The sequence below is a fragment of the Egretta garzetta genome, unplaced genomic scaffold (genome assembly GCF_000687185.1).
Source record: "Egretta garzetta isolate BGI_Z169 unplaced genomic scaffold, ASM68718v1 scaffold447, whole genome shotgun sequence".
NCBI lineage: Eukaryota > Metazoa > Chordata > Aves > Pelecaniformes > Ardeidae > Egretta > Egretta garzetta.
The window spans coordinates 1,445,737-1,466,428 of NW_009260397.1; the positions used below are offsets into that span (position 1 = coordinate 1,445,737).

Below are 20,692 nucleotides of genomic sequence, written 5' to 3' on the forward strand. Positions count from 1 at the left end.
CCCGCCCCCCGGGGGGGCCGTCCTCAAGAAGCCACCCCTGGCCCAGAAGCCCGGCCATGTGGAGGTAGGGTCCCAGGGGGTAAATGCACACGGGGAGGGGGTGCATTCATGGCACGAGTGACTGATATTCTGCTCTATCCACCTCTCGTTTCAGCTCGAGCGAGACGCTGGCTCATACCAGCCCCACGGGGCAAACTTCTAGCGGGGGCTGGCTGTGTTTTCAGCAGATCACGTTGCCTTCGCGCTGGCGTGCCTTCGTGCGCGGGGGTCTCCTAACCACCCGGCCTGGGAAACTGGATGTTTTGGGGTTTTTTAAAAAAACAATTTTTTTTTTTTTCTTCATTTGATTTCTATCCGTAGAGCAGGGGGGCTCCTGCTGGCTCCCTGGGCAGCACGGGATGCCCTCCTCCTCCTGGCCTGCCAACTGGCTCTCCTGGTTTAATTTAATTTGGGGTTTGTTTGGGTTAAATTTTTTTTTTTTTTTTTTTTTTTTTTTTTCAAAAACTTGATCAGCACTAGAAGTTTTCAGTAAATGTAGCTCTCTACTGTACTGCTCAGACCCTTTCAAAGAACTGTGAACTGTTTTTAAAGTAGGAAACTATTGGGCTTTTCTTGCAACCATTTTTTAAATTCCACTTTTTTCAGCCTGAGGAATAATTTGACTTCTCGTTTTGGCGCAGGATCGGCCCTCGGTGGACAGGGAGATGTTAGCCTTAACTGGCAGGAGGAGCAGGGCTTTTGTAAGGGGAAAAGCAGTTACTGGCACACACTGGCAATAAGGATACAAACGTATTTTTTTTTCCTTTTCTATTTTTTTATTACTACAGCAACGTCAGGGGATCAGTTGCATTATGTTTTATATTTAAGATAATTAGCAGAATTAAATCTAACCGTGGCCTACGGGAGCCAGGGGATAGAGAAGTCTGCAGCAATAAAGAATTACTGATGTGGAGAGACACGGGGGCAGAAGAAAAATCCTGTCAGCTGTATCTTCCCTTGGAGCTACTACCACGATGTAGGTTATTAAAGAAGCAATATTTAAAATACGTGTTGCGGTGCCTGGTCAGCTTGTGGGTGGGGAGGGGGCCGATGGCAGGGCTGGGGCCATGGTGCAGGGCTCTGCTGGTTCAAGCAAGGCGATCCTGAATGGTGGGGCAGTGAAAGGCAATAAAGTGCGTCGAAGGAATTGGCTGAAGCACTGGGGCAGGTTGGGGTGAGTGGGGACACCCATGGGGGGGAGTGGGTATGTGGTGGTGTGTGTATGTGTGTGTGTGTGTGTGTGTGTGTATATGGCTATATGCGTGTGTGTATATATATATACACACAGACACATAGATATATGGGTATATGTGTATATATATTTGTATGTACATACACCTCTGTGTGTGTGTGTATATATATACACACACATAGATCTACACACAAATATATTTCTAGCTCTATAGCTACCTAGCTATATAGATGTAGCTATGTGTCAAACTATATATTGTGTGTATAGTGCTTTTTTCTTTGTGCACATACATATGTATATGTATTTGTATAGCCACAACTATCTAGCTCTATACATGTACATCTAGATCTACACGTGTGTATCACTGTAGATCTAGATATACATAGCTATAGCGGGTCGTGGCTATATCTATCTAGATATATGTGTGCATAAATAGATCTATAGATACATACATATATATATGAGTCATGTCTCTAGATATGTGGTTATATATATCTATGTGTGTATGGCTCTGTGTGTGCGTGCCTATATATGTATATATTCTTATATATATATGTATGTTTGCATATTTTTTATAGATACACAAATATGCGCATGCATGTGTACAGGTCTGTATTTATGCATTTGTCTCCCTCGCTATGCCTGTAGCACTAAGGCAAGATGCCCCAGCCTGAGCAGCTCCCCAGGGCAGAGGAGCACATTAATTTTTGCTGCATATGATCACCGCACAGCTCTCACTGGTGACCAGGGTGACTGGCAGCTTTACTGAACATAAGTAGCTTAAATAAAAAGCAATCCAGCCGCAGCGGCATGGGTGCAAGGTCAGTGCTGCCTTTCAGCCAGGGCTCGTCAGAAAATTGGCACACACCAGCAAGAAATGTGGGGTTTGTTTATTCTACACTTACCTGGGAGTATCTGCAGGGCTGAGTGTCACTGCACCTCCTGGAGCAACCTGGATCCATCAAAGGAACGGGAAGCCGAAAGCATTCGGAGCTCAGTGAGGATACCCACAACAGGGCAGACACAGCTCCCTGGTACTTACGAGATTTGTGAAGGTCCCTTCAAAAAAAGCCTAGAATCAACATTTACATCCAATTCCTTATGATTTCCCACAAACCAATTACAATCAAATTTCATACAAGCCACAGCAAAAACCATGTCACAAAACAGACCTTAGAGTTTTATGAGCGACTACTACAGGCAGCGTAGCCAGCAACAATTCTCATTTCCCAACCAACTGTATGTATAAACTGCATTCCACATTAAAAGGCTTTGGTGTTAATACTGGTGTTACTGGGCAAGGCAAGCAGCTGGTCTAATCCTGCAAGTTATACTGAGGTCTTCTCCAACCCAAAGATTTACATCCTTCTCAGCCTTTCCATGAAGCTACAGAGAACCTCGTATCTACAGCAGCGGCGGGGGAGAGCTGGGAGAGGGTTACCCGGCCGTGTCCCTTGTGTGACTGCTGCCACATCGAGTGCAAAGTCAACTACGACACAGCAGCGACCGTGGCCAGCTCCCTACATCTGAGTTTCGTTTCTTTGAGAAACCTTTTCTCTCGGTACAAGGAAGTGCTTTCCACAGTAGCTCGCAGGCTATTTATAGATGGTGATAAAGATGTATTTGCTGGGAGACTGACGTCGTCCTAACCACTCGCAACATTACATTTCATAATGGAAATACTGATGAATCAAGAATGCTAACTTTTCAATCTCACTACCGTAAGTCTAGCCACAGCTATATTTAAAGTTTGAAGAATTAAAAAATAAAGTAAAATGTGGCTTTAAGAATGGTGCTATGGATAAACATAACTTGTTCACCACCGCCAGTGGTTCACTACATCAATACTTACAGAGGCTGCAGGTAAAACAACCCAGGCCAGCACATACAAAGTCTTAAAAGATATCAGCAAAAAACAAAAACAAGCTCCAAAAGCCACTTAAAGTAGTGTGCTGTGTGCTAAAGAAGTGATTTTTATACCAAAATTAAGCTTATTGTCCAGGCTAAGTTTTTTTTTTAACTAACTCCTATACTTTCTAGAAAGTATTTGCTATTTCTAGCAGACAATAAACCCCATAAATACCACAACTACAAACTGTGTATGCAAAAGTTTATTCTGAGACTCCATCAAGCCATCCTGCTGTCCAGGAGCCAATTTGCTAATTATTGTACCTCTGGGGAGAGGAAGATGTTTTAACTTGATGTGCTACTGAGACCAAATTTTACTCAGTACCTGTGACAGAAGAAATGGAAAATAACCAAGTGGAAATTGTGAAATACTGCATTCTGCTCCCTTCCACCAATGTTAGCACAGTACAATTTACTTTTCTTGAAGCAGCTTTCAAACAGCCTGTTATCAAAACCCTCCTTTCCCACCCTTTGGCTCCCTCAGCAGCCAAATCTCCAGTAACCACAAATTAGTTTGAACAGGAGCACACAAAACAGCTGACGTTTGGTAACAGCACTGCTATAGAGAGCAAAGTTTACAAACCACAAGTGTCTCTCACATCATTGGGGGAAAAGAAAGTCCACTGAAATCAAGCACGCTGCTGTTAGGTGCTCTAGGAAGTCAGGTAAAAAAAGCTTCTGTAAAAGTATGTTTTTAAGAGCTCTTGATTAAAGCCATGAACAGCAGCCACCCATTTGCAAGGTATTTTATTTCCCTTCTGCCCCTAACTTGCTGGTAGCAGTGACTAAGGCACCAGTTACATGCAGCTGGGCAGTACTATTTTTTATTGAGGTTTTTTTTTTTCCTGAATAGCCCAACCAGAAAAATTGCTTGAGAAATAGAGAAATATCAGCAAATAGAGTCATTTAACAAATGCCTCCTAGATATGCAAGTTTAAATCAAACCTGAAAAATACAAAGATGGTATGTATTCCCCTTACAAACCATCTACCACATCTGGTAGCGTGAGACAGCCAATACACACACCAGCCCAAATCATTGCATTTCCACAGTGCAGAAAAAAGCACCCTTGAACAGGTTGGAGATAGTAAGTAGTACTAAAAGATAGCCTTTAGCTTACCGTAGGATCCAATGTTCAAGGTATGCACCAGCAAGTCTTCCGGCCTCAGCAGCCAGCGATTTGTCCTGCAGGTAGGGAGAGAGATGGAGATTGGGCTTCAGGTGAGGTTGAGAGGCCACCATAGGCTGCCCAGGGACAGCCGGCTTCAGGGACAAGATGTCAGCTGGGGCATCAGTCTCAGTGAGGGAGGCTGCTCTAAAACTTCAGTCGAGACAAAAGTCTCTCAACTCAAAGCAACACATCTTATTTCTAGTGACAAACTCTCAGTGAGGTGAACAGACGGACCCATAAAAAACTTGGATCAGGGTTGAAGATGACTGAAATTGCAGGAACAAGCTCTACTGAAGGATCTGCATAGGCTTGCATGGCCTCCAAAGCCAGCTTCCAAGGAGAAGTGACAAGTCAAGACCACATGAAGTACTGCCAGCATGCCACTGACACACCACTTGCGTTTTTTTGTGTTACTTCGCTTTTTTTGTTACCTGGCAAGGTCTGACCGTACTGGGTTACCTCCCCTTCGTACAGGGAACCATCCCACCCAGAACAATCTCCTGGTGCACGTGAGCCACTGGGAAGGGCCATCTGAACCCCTGTTTCAGAACAGGCACTTCTTGAAGTTTTGCATGCACCTTCGTCAAGCTGCCAAGCACGGGCGTTGCTGCAAATTCTTAGAAGAGCCGAGTTCATGAGCTGCAGCTTTTACATAACACCATCCCCTTCCCTCGCCCACCTGCACTGAGTCAGCACAGCAAGCTTTCCTCAGCTGTAGTTTCCTATTTCTGCATCAGCAGAAGGTTATCACATCTCTGTAGCCACCACAAATGGAATGTATTGAGAAACAATTTGAAAAGGGATTTTCTTCCATATATTACCAGTTATTCTGCAGTAGGACTTCTATTTCACATTGCTATTAAAGCAACAGATACCGCAGAAAATGACATCAGGTCTTTTCTGCCCTGTGACTCATAGCATATTCCTAAATAACTTTGGTTGACTCATTTCTCCTAACGCGTCTTGGCTGAAATCTAAGTTTTTCCTCTCTTAAATAAAAGTGGCTTTCCCCCTTCCTTCAGCTTTTCCAGGTGAAGATTCTGAACACTCCCAGCTAATGGTAGGAAACTAAAACAAAAGCAAAAGGGGTTCTACCTGACAAGACAGCCCACCTACCTCGTTGCCATGATTGCACTGTGCAGAATCTACTCTAAGCACATCTATCCTGGATTAGCAACACACAAAATGGACGCACTATCCAGTCACTAAAAACATGGCTGACAGATTTACTATGAATAAAGTGATTTTCTTGCAAATTTATGTTCTACATTTGCCAACAACTGTTTTTATATTACTACATAAACCCCACTATTAATATTGAAAATAACTCCACTGTGATTAAATGAGCCACAATAGAAACACAAGACCAAGAGAGATATGCTATTTTATTTAAAATCAGACCACAGTAGATTACAGAAAGACTTATTATGCAAACAAATCCACTGTACGTTTCACAACTTGCTAGGCATATAAAATTGCCCCTTTTTCAGACTGTCCAGGATTACACAGAGGAACTGTTCAGGTGCAGGACGACTCTACCTCCTCAGAACTCAACGTTTGCCAAGTAGCTCTATGTCCAGGCTAAAGGAATTGTCGATTTGAGCTCTGTATCTGTCATTATTCCAGTTTGAGAGGGCAGAGAACTCCCAAAAGAGGTCGAGACTGAGGTTGTGGAAGTTGGGGCACTAAATGTAACGGTTACCCATGACTGGACTGTGCCCAGGGCTCTGCCTCCTGGCATCACATAAAAGCGTATATTCTGTATAGTCCCTCCAGGGCCACTGCTACAAAGGTGACCGGCTTGGATCGGCTGTGCTAGAACCACTGGCTCCACTTCCTCTAGGAGAGAGCACTGAAGTGCAGTGAAACTCATCCTTGCTGATCATCGATCAACCAACCCTAACCCCATACAACTGAATTAGTCACAACTTACAAAACTGCATACAAAAGACTGGCAAAAGCAATGCCATCCAAAGAGAGCATTTTCAACGCTACCAACACTCTAAAGCCATGTGACGCATCGTATTTAAAAGATTTTTCTGCACTCCAATTGCTTTGGGGAAGTATATGCTATTTGCAGCACACATTACAAATCCTCAAGACAACATAATAATATATATATATTTTGGCAAGCCTAGTGAGTCACTCCCTCTCAAGTCTCAGCTTGCCTATGGCATTTTAATCTCACTATTTTATAAACAGTGCAAATTAGTATGATTCTAAACATCCTAGCCATAGCAGAATTTATTAGCTATAACAGAACAGGAGAAGCTGTCGAAGGGCAACAGGTCGAAAGCACTGACACCTCTCTTGCCCAACTCATTCAGGTTAGTGTTTTGTAACACTTGTTTCTGAAAGGATTTAGACAGCTTTCCACAGTCATCTTTCTCCTTTAAACATCACCAGCAGTCAAGTATTTATTTACAGTTTGTGCGCACACACACACAATTAATGGCAAAACGTTTTCCATGAGCAGCTGGATTTCAGTTACGAGATTGCTATAACTGAAACATCACATTAGTTACTTTATCTATGTTCAAACTTACCCATCAGTGAAGGCAACTATAAGCTTACAAATAGCAGATACAGCGTTTGTTTTTTTCTGAAGTATGAGGGTGAGTTTTTTTTGTAAAAAAAAGTGCTCTTGAAGAGCCCTTAAATTAGAGTTAAGCAATGGCCATTCAAATGATAAAAATGCTAATATCCTAGTATTACAATCACAAGTAGTGATCCTAAGGCACATCAGCCACATGCATATGCAATAATGCATTGTTCTGCTTTCAGACAGAAAAATTGCATTAGCTTTGTCTGTATTTAGTTTGCACAAGAGTTTGTTTTTAGATAAAGTATCCCTGAAAGGTCATGTTATCACAAAAGTTACCAAAAGACAGAAATGTAACAAGTAGTAAAAATATTTTTGGACTACTACCACCAATAAAGTTAGATACATAAAATGCAGTGCAAATTCACAATACACTTATCTATCACCTCCATCACTTCTGAGGATTTTCAGCCCTCGGAAAAAAAGTTGGCACTTGATAAGTGTAAAATATACCTGGTTGTTTTTATTAAATGTTAGCAAAACTATTTTGAGAGTGTTTTAGAGTTTTTGTGTAGCAGGCTCAAAGTACGAACGTCTGTACTCAGTCACCACCCTGGTAGCCCCCACCAACTTTTAATTTTTTTCTAGGACACAAATCATCTCTACATCAGCCTTACGTTTAGCACTCAGATACAACAGTTGCCATCCAAACACCAGCACTAATAGCACAGCAAAATTACTTGGAAACAAGTCATAATTAACCATGCTTATATGAAGCTTCAGTGAGAAAATAATACCAAGAAAAGATATTACACTATTTAAAAAAAAAAAAACACATCCTGTACCATCACTAGATTACAGAAAAAACACACTTTGCAAACAAATCCAATGCACATTGCTTCACAAAATCCCCCCACTATAGAAACTTTCCAGACTTACACTGGGGAATTGGTTCAGATGCCAGTAACACTGACCAACCTTCTGCCCTTTGTCTTCAGAAGGCAAAACAAGCCAAATAATCATATTTGCAGAATAGAGAGCTTCCTGTTATGAGCTTAATTTCAGATTAGTATTTGCTAGCAACCACCACACTCCAAAGGAAATGATTAAGGGACAGTCAAGGGCCTTACGTAAAAAAAAAAATAGATGTTCTATTTTGACTGATGCTGTTTGTAGTACAGACTTCCAAACAATGTAGTGCATTCCAGGATAATGATTATGAAAATGTTTTGAAATAATGCAGGGGCTGTGACAGATTCTGGACTGTGAGTTTCTTAAATTACCATGAATTAGTTGAAAGTTGTTTGCGGATGTGAGAAATTGATAATGAATTTATGGACACATTCTGCACAAGCAACAAGTGTTAAGATTTGCTTCCCCCAATGCTAAATTAAAATACCAGCCCGTGTCTGCACCTTAGGCTTCAAGAGTCACGTTGAGAATGAACTCTGAGCTCCCTTAAAAAAACTGCCCCCCCCCCCAAGTGGAAGAAGTAATCAAGAATGGATTATGTAAGATGCAAACAGCCACCATGGAATTCAAAAGGCTTTTCTGTTTTGCCTGCTTGCAGAGAAATCTTAACTGCAAATTCCAGATAGATATGCATGCCAAAAACTGCAAAACTAAAGGAAATAGGAAAAGTTAAAAATAGTTCTGCCAAGCAAGAGACTGACTTTAAGGGATAAAATGAAACTGCGGAGCTTCAAGTGGGCAATTACATGTGAAACCCCAGTATTTGATTAAGAAAATACCCTGCCTAGATTCCTGGAATCACATGATATCAAAAACTAAGCACCTGTGTAAAAAAATCACTTTTGTATCCAAGGTGTGGAAAAGAAAAAAAAACCCTAAGAAAGAGTCTTAATAGGCAAGGAAATAAAAATGCCTGGTACAGAGTCTATAAAACCCTAAACTGGCTCTACAAACAGTTTAGCTGAATTTCAAGAGACCAGGACTTTCAGTCTATCAAGCTGTTTAGGAGTGGGAGGAGTGTGTACTTTTATTATGAAAAGTCTAAGGTAATAACTGAAATGTAGAAATGAAACTCTTGTAACTTTTACAGTCTAAAAGCCATAGAACATTTTCTGACAAGAGTTTCAGCTCAGCGAGCTCTGAAAATGCTATGCACCTGGCCACAAATGCCGTTGTCTGGGCACACTGCAAAGGATGCTGATGCGTGCAGTCCATTGCAACTCTTTGCCCAGTATTCAGATATGGTTGTTTCTATCCAAACACTGGTACTGATAGAGAATTCTTTAGAGAGACAAATAGCTCCCAGTTTGCCACACATACATCCAGCTGTGATGAGAATACATCAGAACAAAAGAGGACGCTGATTTACCATCACTAAAGAATTCAGAGTGTGATTCAATATGCCATGTCAGGAAATCCACTGTATGTTTTTTCACAATTTGACAGATTTACAAAATTGAGACCCTATCACCTTCCTAGAAAAACCTTGTTGTCACTGATATTTGAAAACAAAAATAATCACATTTACCAAATGCAATTGCAAACCTCTGTGCCACAGCTTGGATTTTGTACTCCATTGTGCAAAAAGCAGAGGCTTTCCATTGCCTACATTAAGTCTCTGATGGGGAGAAAAAGGAACTATAAGCACCAATACATAAATTAGGCGCACCAAAATATTCACTGGAGGATAAAGCCAGGATGCGGTGGAAGGCGAGGTGGTCTTTGGGGAAGAGCTGGAGGATACTGTGGTACAAACTGAGATGGGTATCCTGGCTGTGGCATTTGACTTGCAGACTGAACTCCTGGTCGAGGGGGGAGAGGAGGATACGGAGCACCTGGATAAGAGAGAGCTGGTCCTGAACTCATGGCTGCAGTAAACGGAGTAGGAAAGCGTCCTGCTGGGACTGAAGAAGGTGGAGGGGGTGGTATTCGTCGGGGCACAACTGAAGGAGGAGTGTTTGCATCCGAAGTATAGGAATCTTGAGGTGCTGGTGTTGTCTCAGGTGCTCTCGGCTGAGCCTGCGGCTGAACCTGCGGAAGTCTCTGTCCCTTCAGCACCATTTCTTGCAGCTTCTCAATTTTTACACGTCGCAGGTGAGCCAATTTACGCTTGCTCTGGTACTCATCAATGAAGGAATCCAGTGGTATTTCACCATCAAGAAATTTTTCTGCCATATTCTGTCAAATATGGAACAATCTCTTAGAAAATGGCACACTGCAAGAGAATCTAAATGGCTTGTATCCTAAAAATAGCGTAATTTTGCCTGTGATTCTCCAGCTTGCATATGGAAGATGAATAGCATACTAAGAACTCTGAGCAGAATTTTGAATTAGTTATTACTCAGAAGCATTGGGAGTTGAGCATCATTTTTGCTTAAATTTATACTGAAGAAAAAGCAGTAAGAACATCTGAATCTAGCTCTGATCATCAGAGATGGGAACAAATTAAGTTCAACAGCCTTCCAGATTGCCAGCTAAGCTGAATTACAGCTCAGTTCTGGCCTGCAATGCCAACAGAAACACCGAGAACTCTGCAAGCCTCAGTACAGAGAGGAAGATTATTGCTAAGCCAGGCTTAGTACTCTCACTTACTTGTGGCTTTGGGTAAATGATATTTAATAATTAAGAGAGGTGACCATACATATAATCACAAAATTCAACTTGTCCTGGGAACGTGTGTTTGTGATCACAACTCAGGCCCGATAAGCAGATTTTCCCCCAATGCTAACATGCTATGTAGTTACAGAGCATGTCCTACAGGCAAATCAGCAAACCAACCCAAACACTTCCACTATTCTGAAAACAGACCACCCTTCAAGCACTTGTATCGCAGCGAGTTGTGACTACTGGCACCTAGACAGACACTGAAATCGTAACAGAATATTTCACCAGAAATGCTGGAGAAGAAACAGTGCAGGCACAGTTTTTCATTAGGTTACTAACTGACATTTGTAACTGATGAATAAATATACCAGGCAAACACAATTTAAAAAAATATTCCACATTTATACACTGAGATTGAAGGCAGTGCCGAAGAACTAGGAGAATTTGGCTTTCTCTTCTAAAAAGGAACATTTTCTCTTTTAAACTTCAAAGATGTTAAGAATTGAAAAATACAAAGATAAAAAAAATCTCACTGAAACCAAATGACTGTTCACTGAAGTTCAAAGCAAAGACCAGACCATATTCTTAAAAATATCCCTTTAGTCCACTACATGTATAGTCCACTACACTATACTGCAGCTATGTACATTCAAAGTCTTTAGTAATGGGTATAATTGGCAGGATTGAAGGGTACTGTCATTACCTCTGTGTCTTCCTCAATCTTAGCCCCCTCCGTCTGAAGCAGTGCTAGCAGTGTCTCCAGCGAAGCATTACTGGATTGTCTGTCTGTAACGGCACAAAAAGAACAGCAAGTGACAGCTGGCTCTAAGTGACTTCTAACTGAAGCTATACAGCCTCAGCAAGCACACAAACTTCTAAGGCACATATGTACAACTAGCAGACTCCACTGTTCTAGACAGGATGATCTACAGTAAGAAAATATATTAAGTAGTTTAGGGATATCGTCAGAGCTCAAAGCTGAAATTTACTTACAATGGTACCTTTACAATATTGAAAGACAAAGCACTTCAAGTGCAGCATCAGACGTACAAAACTTCATAATTCAGTATGAAATGAGAAAGTTAAATGCAATACTCCATTTGATTTATGATTTATCACTGAAAATTCAAACTATGTTTTGCTTTTTAGCAAGGTAAACAAATTTGATCGTTTAGAGAACAGTAGGTCAACAGTAAGTAGGTAACCACACAGTAATAGAAAGAGTCTACAGTATCTAGTGCTAGGTGTAACAGATACTTAATAAATCATTAGAAGCATGATCTATTTCAGAACTACACGAGAACAACATTTCATTTTGTACCTTAATTCACACAGCTAAAAATGAGACACCAAAACCAAACAAACATGCAACAGTTTTACATTCACTTAGAAAATAGCAAATCACAATCATCAACAGAAAATGTTACCTAGTTTTGTTTTCTTTATCTGGTATGCTTCAAAAAGAACTTGCAGCTCTCGATATTTTTCCGTCAAATTTGATTTCAAAGACTCCAACTTTGGCTGGTACAAAAGATTGCCTTCTGCCAGACTGCGGTTGCTGGCAAGAGTCATGTCCTTGCTGTGCTGAACATTTTGGGCCTGGGAAAAAAAAAGTGCATGAAATGACAGTGAAAAAATTAAGCAAGACTAATGGTTATTTAGACAATATGAGACTTTCAAAACCTCTAAACAACAAAAGTAAGCTCTCTGTTGAAATTAGTACTAGGGTATTGGACCTGCAACTAATAACAAGACTTTTGGACCTTTTACAAGCAGTGGGGATGTCTTCTGTTTTGGTGGGTTTGACTGGTGGGTACGGTTAGCTTCAGCTATTGCGCTCTTCTCCCATGATCTCTTTTTTTCTGATACACAAAATCCTTTTTCTTACCAACTGTATTTTTACTGCTGCTCTACTAATATACTATTTTACAAGCATATAATCTAGAAGGAATGAGGTCTATGCCACAAACACCATGCTGATATAATCTAAAACCACAATGGACTGTTGAAGCTCATGGAGGAAAGACCTTCAGTGGAACTGCCCTGAGAATAAAGATCTCTTCCTTTGGGTATGAGCACCTGTGAATGACTCGCTCCTGAACAGGAATTAATACTGACCTGGAGTCACTTCCCTGCACTTTTTTTTCCACATGCAGCAGAGAGCTCATGAAACAATTTTCTTCACCAAGCTGGAAATTATAATTACTTGAAGAGTTTGTGTTGTGGGCACGGACTCCTAAGAACCCCTCTCTCCTTTGAGCAGGGACAGAGGTGCCCGGGAACACTCCTGCAGGCAGGACAGCTTCTGCCCGATCAGAACAGGAACTGGGCTCCCACTGCGCTGAACTGCCAGCAAGAGGCAGGTTTCACCTGGGTGGTACGGCAGTGGTTACTGAATAGAAACCAGTCTCTGGGTGCTCACTTAGACATTTCTGCTAAGCAGCAGAGAAGCGCAGCTTATGTCACCCAATTTTCTTCTAATTCTTGTCACAAATTTATGTGAGGTCTGACCCGTTGGCTGTCACAGCTGCATGAGATCAGATTTTTACATTCAACCCCTGCTACTTGAAGGTGTTTTGCATGAACTTCTACTCATTATTTAATATAGAAGCTTCTTCATTCCCACCTCATGTACCACCCTTACCATTCCCCCGTGATGAACATTAACAGATAAAGCAAATCTTTGAATCCCAGCAGTAACATGCAACAAGACTGCAGAGAAATGTCATCTTATTAAAATGCAAAAACCTAGGACTGCATAATTACAGTGGCTTCTCCAGAATATTCTTCCCCAACTATGTTAAATCAATCCTGGATTAATACCAAAATATTGTTTTTCAGCTTAATCTTCCAGCTTAACATATCATAGTCCAAAGACATTCTTCTTAAAGAGCAAATGACAAGTCCCAGAAAACCAAGATTCAGTAAGATTCTGAGTTTGCTCATAGACACACAAGCATGTGATTTTATCAAGACAGTCTTCATGAGCTTTGAGAAAGCTGAGTGTTTGGGTAAGTCTGCCCTGGTTGTCACATTAGATTCACTGAAATATTCAGACACACACAAAAAAAAAAAAAAAAAAAAAAAAAAAAAGGGATCTGATTTCAGATTTTCAGCCTGAATCAACAAGTGGGACAGTCTTCCCATGGCACAACAGGCTGATTCTATTAAGCTGCCCTCAAAAGCAACAAAATGTTTGGTACGTTTTTTGTGACCACCTACATTAATATCCCCCTTCTAGCCCACACCATCCCTGTTTAGCTATAACAGATCTTATTTACGGAGAGTTGCACTGAATTCAGAGCAAACATGAAGAGTAGAGTGCTTTCTTCCTTTCACACTCGTGGGTGGATACAGGAGAGCCACACCTCAGAAACAGGAAAAGAGGAAACCCAAATGAGCTATTTGAAAGCCCCAGAAAAGGGCAGGATCAGAATTCAGGTGTTCTTGGCAGTCTGATGACTAGGTGCATCAGGTGAAAATATTTTCCAAGCATAGCAACAGTGTCTTCAAAAGAAATTACTTCCTTTCAAAATAGTTACACACTGCTTTAACATTCTAAATTCAAAATTGGCTCAATGTCACTTAAACACATCTTTGGCCCCAGATACTGCTCTTCAAATACCAAAGTTTTACTCTCTTACACCCTGTTCTTGCTAAACCACTTTAAAAAAAATCAAGAATAATGCTGAGTCCTAAATTCTACATCAACCAAAATAAAATTCTATTCCAAATTGTGAAAAATCGAAGATACTGTACTTGTGATAGTTTTGTCTTCTCAAGATTCTCACATTAAGCCTAAACCAGCTTCCAGGCCTATGCTTGTGTTCAACTTGAATCCTTTCCAAGAATAAAGAGAAAATCCTCTCTTCTCGTTTTTGAATCCGATGCAAAATAATTTAAACTAAACTGGTTGCTTCCATTTGCTTCTTCTCATACGATTGAATGGTGCTAAGGCTGTTGCTTTCAGAAAGCCTAAGGCCCCCTATTTTATATTTTTTCTAACAATTATGAAGGGAACTAAAATACAGATGATTTAACAGCTTAATTACTGGCTTCCAGCTTCTTACCAAATCACCTGCTATCACCCCAAGTTTTGTTAACTAGCTGTCTTCTGAACTGCCATCCAGAGAAGATTGTGCGCATAAAGATTCATGGTTTCCGATGCCTCTCCTCTTTCACCATTTTAATGAGCAAACTACTTCCTTCAAGCTACTTCAGTTTGATCTGGTGATTGTATTTTTGCTGCTTGTAAGGCTGATGTTCTCATTTCAAAGCAGTTGCGCAGTCAGTCTGGGAAGACCAGTTTTATGAGTGAACTTTGATCTTTCTTCAGAATGAAGAACGTGTGCATTTCCTCTAGAGAGAAAGAAGCCAGTGGACACAAACCTGTAAACCTTTCAAGAGCACAAATCCCAGGAAAAGGAACCTTGTACTGAAATTAAATAAAGAGGAGAAGGAGGAACTCCAGGCAAACAGACAGAGTAACAGAAAAAGCTTCCTTAAGTCAGACAAGGTTTTTTTGGTGTTTTTAAACACTACTTTTAAATAACTCTCCTGCCCCAGGTATCATAACGTCTCTCAACAGGACTAGGGAGGGGAAGGAGGAAGCAACTGCCTAACTTTCTACAATGATTTTCTGAATAACTTTACTTTTAAATTATTTCATGTGTGTAAAGATGAATAAATACCGGCATAACATTATGTACCTGAGCTGTATAAATAAGAAATAAATCAGTATTATGGCCTACCTACATCTAACGCAGAGTGACATCCTTTCCTGTCCTTGGCATCTGATATCTAGCAATTATGGACTACTCTAAACTTAAGCGGAAGTCTTAAAAATACTTCGTTTAAAACTGAAAAATGTTAAGGTATTCATAATAATATTTGAAGTTACAGTGCTTGAAATTACACAAGACTTAATGACTCAACTTTTTCCATATTATAGCACTTCTAAGAAGAGCACATTTTTTCTACAGAAGTTGAACAAAAAAACGATTGACATTTAATGATCAATTCAAGTGTCATTCCTGAAGTCTTCACTTCCAGCATTAGTCTGTGTCAAATTTCTTTAAAAAATGGACAGTTGAAGAGATGAGAAACTCAAACTGAATCTTACTCAAAGCCATGAGAAGAACTAGTTCCTCAAATAAAAGGTAAACTAAAGAATGACGTATAATGAAATTTGAGGAGCTGATGAAGACCCGTCCACCTGTTCAGGACATTTAAATGCTTCATGTCACTGAAAAAAGCATGAGGTCTGTGGAATGAGTAAATTCTATTTCACAACAAATAGAACAAATGTAATCCCAAAGCAATGAAACTTGAATACAGTCACAATTTTATGAACCAAATAGTCTCTGGCACTGATGTCAAGGCCTGCATAATAAACTTTTCTGCTCCTGTTCCACTTTAGAAGTTAATTTAAGGAATCAGAAAAGCAAATGCTGCAAAGACAGCCTAAAAGGCTCTACAGAAAAACTTTTTTAAAAGATTGACTAATTTAAAAAAGAAAAACAAACAAAACAAAACAGTTGCAAAATCATCCAAGGACTGCAAAGATAGCCTAAAAGGCTCTACAGAAAAACTTTTTAAAAAGATTGACTAATTTAAAAAAAAAACAAAACAAAACAGTTGCAAAATCATCCAAGGGTCAAAGATACAGTACAGCATGATCAGTCTATTAAGATTATCAATGCAGTACAAAGCACGCTTTCAGCATCCATTCACAGCTTCCCACAAGCCCAAGACAATAGCCAAGCAAGGAATAAATCCAATAGACATTATTTTGTTGTCAGATGTGCTGTGTGACAAAAATGTGTATTAGCAGGGAACTGCTACTGCATCAGATGCTCACCTGCCTACTGGAAGTGTAATGAAAAAAATGTTATTAAGACAAATAAGCAAACAGCATGTGAGACTAGCAGAATTGCTAACAGGATTACTGAGGTCATGAGCACTTCAACAGGCGGGAAACATTAATCTGAAAACAGATGAGAAATACCAGTCAGAATCACAAGATGTAATGAGACAGGACAATATTAAAGAGAACATATGCTTTTTTTTTTTAACTGCTAAGCTCACACTACGAATTCTGCATGGGGCAAATGGGGCATACAATACTGAGCTGCTTATAAAAGGATTTTACTGACAGAAGGATTGAGGAGACCACTCAAACCAAATTGTGCACGCTGCAAGAAAATGAAGCCATGGACACACAGAGCTTATTAAAAACAAAATTCATGGTTTATGTGGCACTTCAAAACTTAAGATGCTTAAAAAGTGAATACCAGAAATAATTTGAATAATTTTACTCAAGAATTTATTTAAGAAGGACATCCAAGAACAAGCAGCAGCAATTGCTTTGGGCATTGAGATTCTACTACTTTCATCAACTGCAGCTTCGTTTCATTCCACTTTTTAAAAAGGAAGAAAAATGCTGGATAAAATTTAAACAGAAGCTATACTAGCTTAGCAACATTTTATCATTTACTTAACAACTGTTTATCATTTACTCCAAAATAATGGTTTGCAGCAAGAGTTATTTGTGCAAAATGTCTCTGAGCAGCGTCACTCCTGTTCACCCAAAAGCACGTTCCCACAAGAACAATTCCAGAGCAGATGCCTCCCAAGATGCACTCACAGTGACTGAAATCCCAACTACCCACAAAGTCCATCAAGTGCTGCTATAATTATAAGCTTGCTTTGGCAAGCACCACAGCAAGTAGTCTCTCGGTACTTTCAAGAAAAAGTCTCTAAAGGAGCTATAAATAAAAAGTTTTAAATGGCACCATTTTAATTGCTTTATACATAGCATACATCCATGTTAGTTTTAGGTTTCTCTGGTCTTGTTCTAGTCTTTATCATTCCCACATTCTCTCTTTCACTCATGCATACTTGTAAATTAGGAATAAAATATGCAGTCACACTGCGGAAGTATAACGATGCACATTTGGAGTGTCAAATTAACCCCTGGAACAGGAGCCGACAGGTGCAGAGCGGAAGAATAGAGACTTCTTTTACAGAAGAAGATTTAAGAGGGCTTTTCATTACATACTGGTGAACAATAATACACCTTCTAACAACATCTGTTTGGTACTAAATATTAATACATATTCCAAAGTAAATAGATTTGCTGAATTTAGGTCTTTTGATTACGTAAGTACTAGCTTCAAATATGACAAAATAACGGTTAAGAGGTAAATTGCAATTCCTAAACGTCTACTCCAGAGGAAAGAGACACCCAGAACTGCAATTTGCACCCATCAGACACAGGCCGGTTACTCATTCGATGCTGAGCAGGAAGAGAAAAATCTATAGTTGTTACCAAGTCTAATTCCTAACTTTGTAACTAAATTTCATGTTTGCCAAACAAGAACATAACCACTTGCACAATGTGGTTTTAGGACAGGAGTGGGAATCCAAGAAATCTGGGCATGCATTCACATAGTTTTAACATGGACTTTGTGCGCTGCCCGATCTTTTCAAACAGCTTGTGAGAAAAGGACTACACTCAAAACCCCCTCCTGTGCTTGCCAGTGTACTCTGAAATCCTGGAATGAGAGGAAGGCAATACATTTCTGACTTCTTGGCTTCATATAATTAAGGTCTTGAAGAGCAAATAATTTTCAGCAGTAGAACTTCAGTGGTCAGTAACACAATGTTGCACTGTTACTAAAGTGACATTCCAACAGATAAAAAGAAAACTAATTTTCAGAGGAGAAAGTCATCGAGCTACCACCAGTGTCAGGTCACAAATTCTCTCATCTATGCTGTTTAGAGTTATCATGCCGAAATTGACTTTTATCAACAACGTACTTTTATTTCATAAAGATGAATACTGTAGATGTACTACAGAGATTAACCTCAAAGGATTATAAACAAAAAAAAGACAAACCCCAATTTTAAAAGACTGGGACTACCAGACAATTGGCTTCCTTCCTCTTTCTATCAGACAAGATGTTCGTTGTTCAAGCGCTAAAAGCCCAGAGGCTTCAAAAACAACCTTACAGACAGAAAAAGCAGCAGTTTAGCTCTTCAGTGCCACATTTTCACATACCTGGGGATACAGTGTGAAGGACACTGTACATGCACATTACCCCAGCAAAATATGAACGTGCACATGAGCACACAGACAGATACACCCCTCCCCAATGACATATACAATCCTGCTCAAATGCTGCACAGGAATACATTCCCTTTAAGGCTGGAAGGTGCCTATTTTTAGCTATTAGCAAGAAAGCCAAGTGGTTTTCCAAATCCTCCTCCTTGTGAACAAAACATCGGTTTTTGAGCTGGGTTTCCCTTGCAACAAGGAGAACAAAGGTTTTTTCAGTTACGGAATAATAGGCTTTAGTCAACTTTGCCACTGAAAATACAAGTGACCTCAGAGAATTGACTCAGGAATCATGATTTAATTGGCATGCCACAATGAAATTATGAATCTAAGGACTTTGGAATAATGCTACAACCTAGATACACATGGACTGACAAGAAAATACCTACACAAGTAGCAGAGCCATGGTTCCTCCTTAACGTTCAGGATTTCCCTCTCTCCCTCTTCCTGCCACATACTTCACAGTGAAAAATCCGGACCCAGTAGCACGAACTCAAGCAGTAAACAATTCAGCGAAGGCAAAAAAGAGAGAAAGAAGTATTCGAGCATGGCCAATTCCTTCCAAGGTGGGTAAATACATTTCTAGTTGAACAGACTCTAGTGAAAGCCTCCACTCACACAATAAAAGAGGATTACACCAGACAGTAGTATAGCCATAATTCCACACAGCTTGAATACCTTCAAACCTAGCCACACTTTCCAAACACCACAAAATATTCCCTCAGGCCTGGAGAACTTTACTCTACAATTTAAAAGCCTTCTGTTGCCAACGAAAGAGGAAAACCGGAGGGTCAAATTGAGACTATGGCCTAGTTCTGCAGTGAGAGAGAATCCTTTCTACTATGGTCATGAGGTTTTCTGTCACTTCTGACCTGACCAACAGTCTTAAGTGTGTATTGACAAATAAACACTAAAAAAAAAAAAAAAAGCCCACTGAGCCAAGCTTTCTGCTAGTGTACCTTGTCAGAGGGCATGCTGAAACCAGCAATACTGCATCCATTTATATCTTTACAAGTTAAGTCCGTTAAAGTCCATTGACATTCCTTAAATATTTATTCTTGATATAGAAGGACACTCCTGCCCCGGTAAACCACGGTGTCCCTAAGATCTCTGCATGTTTTACCTGGCACAGCAGTATCCATTTCTTCAGCAGTTTAAGTTCTCAAAATATAAGCTCATATGAAAAGCTATTATGCCTGTTGTGTCGTGTCCCCCTCCTGCAAATCTGTTTACACAAAGTTCAAAATACAAATTATTACACAGTGCAGCAAGTAAATTCCCTCGGACACCGTATCATCTTGGCCTCAACCTTCAGTGGGCCTCTTCATCTGTAATACTTGGACAATTTGGTTTGAGGCAACCCAGAACAATTTCCTTGTAAGTACCAAAAGGGCAGGAATCCTAGTTTGAGGGAAAGCAATTGTAATTGGTTTTACTTAATAAACTAAGCTTCTTTCTCAAGAATGTATTGCCACTTCCCCCCCCCCCAAGGGCTTTTGTCCTCTAAAAAAACCCAAAACCAACAAACCAATAAATACAAGACCCAGAGAAGTACAGCACGTTTCTTTCTTTTAAAATTTTCATATAAATGGCTTCATCTCATTTGTTGTTAGCTGACTACACAGTGCTCCTAAAAGGAGCACTGGTGGTCAAATTACCCTGGAACAGTCTCATATCAGAGCTGTAATACACTCGGTCCACGGGCATATAGAAAAACCAGTAAAAGACAACCACAGCGGCAGGAAGAAAACAGGCTTCTATTTTGTTTTAATAAGCATAGATCCAAATGATGCACTGACAAAGACATTTCAAACAGGCAAAAAAAGCACCAGAAAGCCTGACAGCCTTCACCGCGCCCAGCATACCAACTCGGGCACACAGAAATCTCTTTCATATTGTTCTGAATTAAAGTTGCGCTGAGATCGAGACCACGAATAGGACCGACTTCACCCTGACAAAATCCTTCATCGCGGCCAAGGCACAAAACAAGGGCTGTATTAACGGAAAAACTGATCCCACCTCCGGTCCGTCAGTGTCTCCTATTTTAGTACAAACCGAGCATTTTCAGGAGGGCGAGCCCTCAGCCCCCCCCCCAGGCACCCAGAGCTCGGGAGAAGTGCCCGGGCACAGACACCCCCCCTTACC

General features: G+C 40.3%; 2 protein-coding genes across 3 annotated transcripts in view; one reads left to right on the plus strand and one right to left on the minus strand.

Moving 5' to 3' along the window:
- HIP1R (huntingtin interacting protein 1 related) overlaps window positions 1–202 on the plus strand; it is a 13,869-nt gene extending 13,667 nt beyond the window's left edge. Inside the window, exon 31 of the mRNA XM_035898544.1 lies at window positions 155–202. Within this exon, the coding sequence (XP_035754437.1) occupies window positions 155–202 (48 nt within the window). The remainder of the gene's footprint in view (window positions 1–154) is intronic.
- A 5,474-nt stretch (window positions 203–5,676) lies between these two features.
- On the minus strand, window positions 5,677–15,904 carry VPS37B (VPS37B subunit of ESCRT-I). Of its 2 annotated transcripts, none has more exons than XM_009643119.2 (4): window positions 14,499–15,904; window positions 11,856–12,027; window positions 11,132–11,214; window positions 5,677–10,002 (listed from the first exon to the last, which is right to left on the minus strand). In XM_009643119.2, exons 2-4 carry the CDS (start codon window positions 11,998–12,000, stop codon window positions 9,502–9,504), a joined length of 729 nt encoding a protein of 242 aa, XP_009641414.1. In that variant the 5' UTR covers window positions 12,001–12,027; window positions 14,499–15,904; the 3' UTR covers window positions 5,677–9,501. The 2 variants fall into 2 exon arrangements, with proteins under 2 accessions (XP_009641414.1, XP_035754474.1); XM_035898581.1 differs by lacking the exon at window positions 14,499–15,904 and adding an exon at window positions 12,547–13,443.
- Window positions 15,905–20,692: the final 4,788 nt, after the last annotated feature.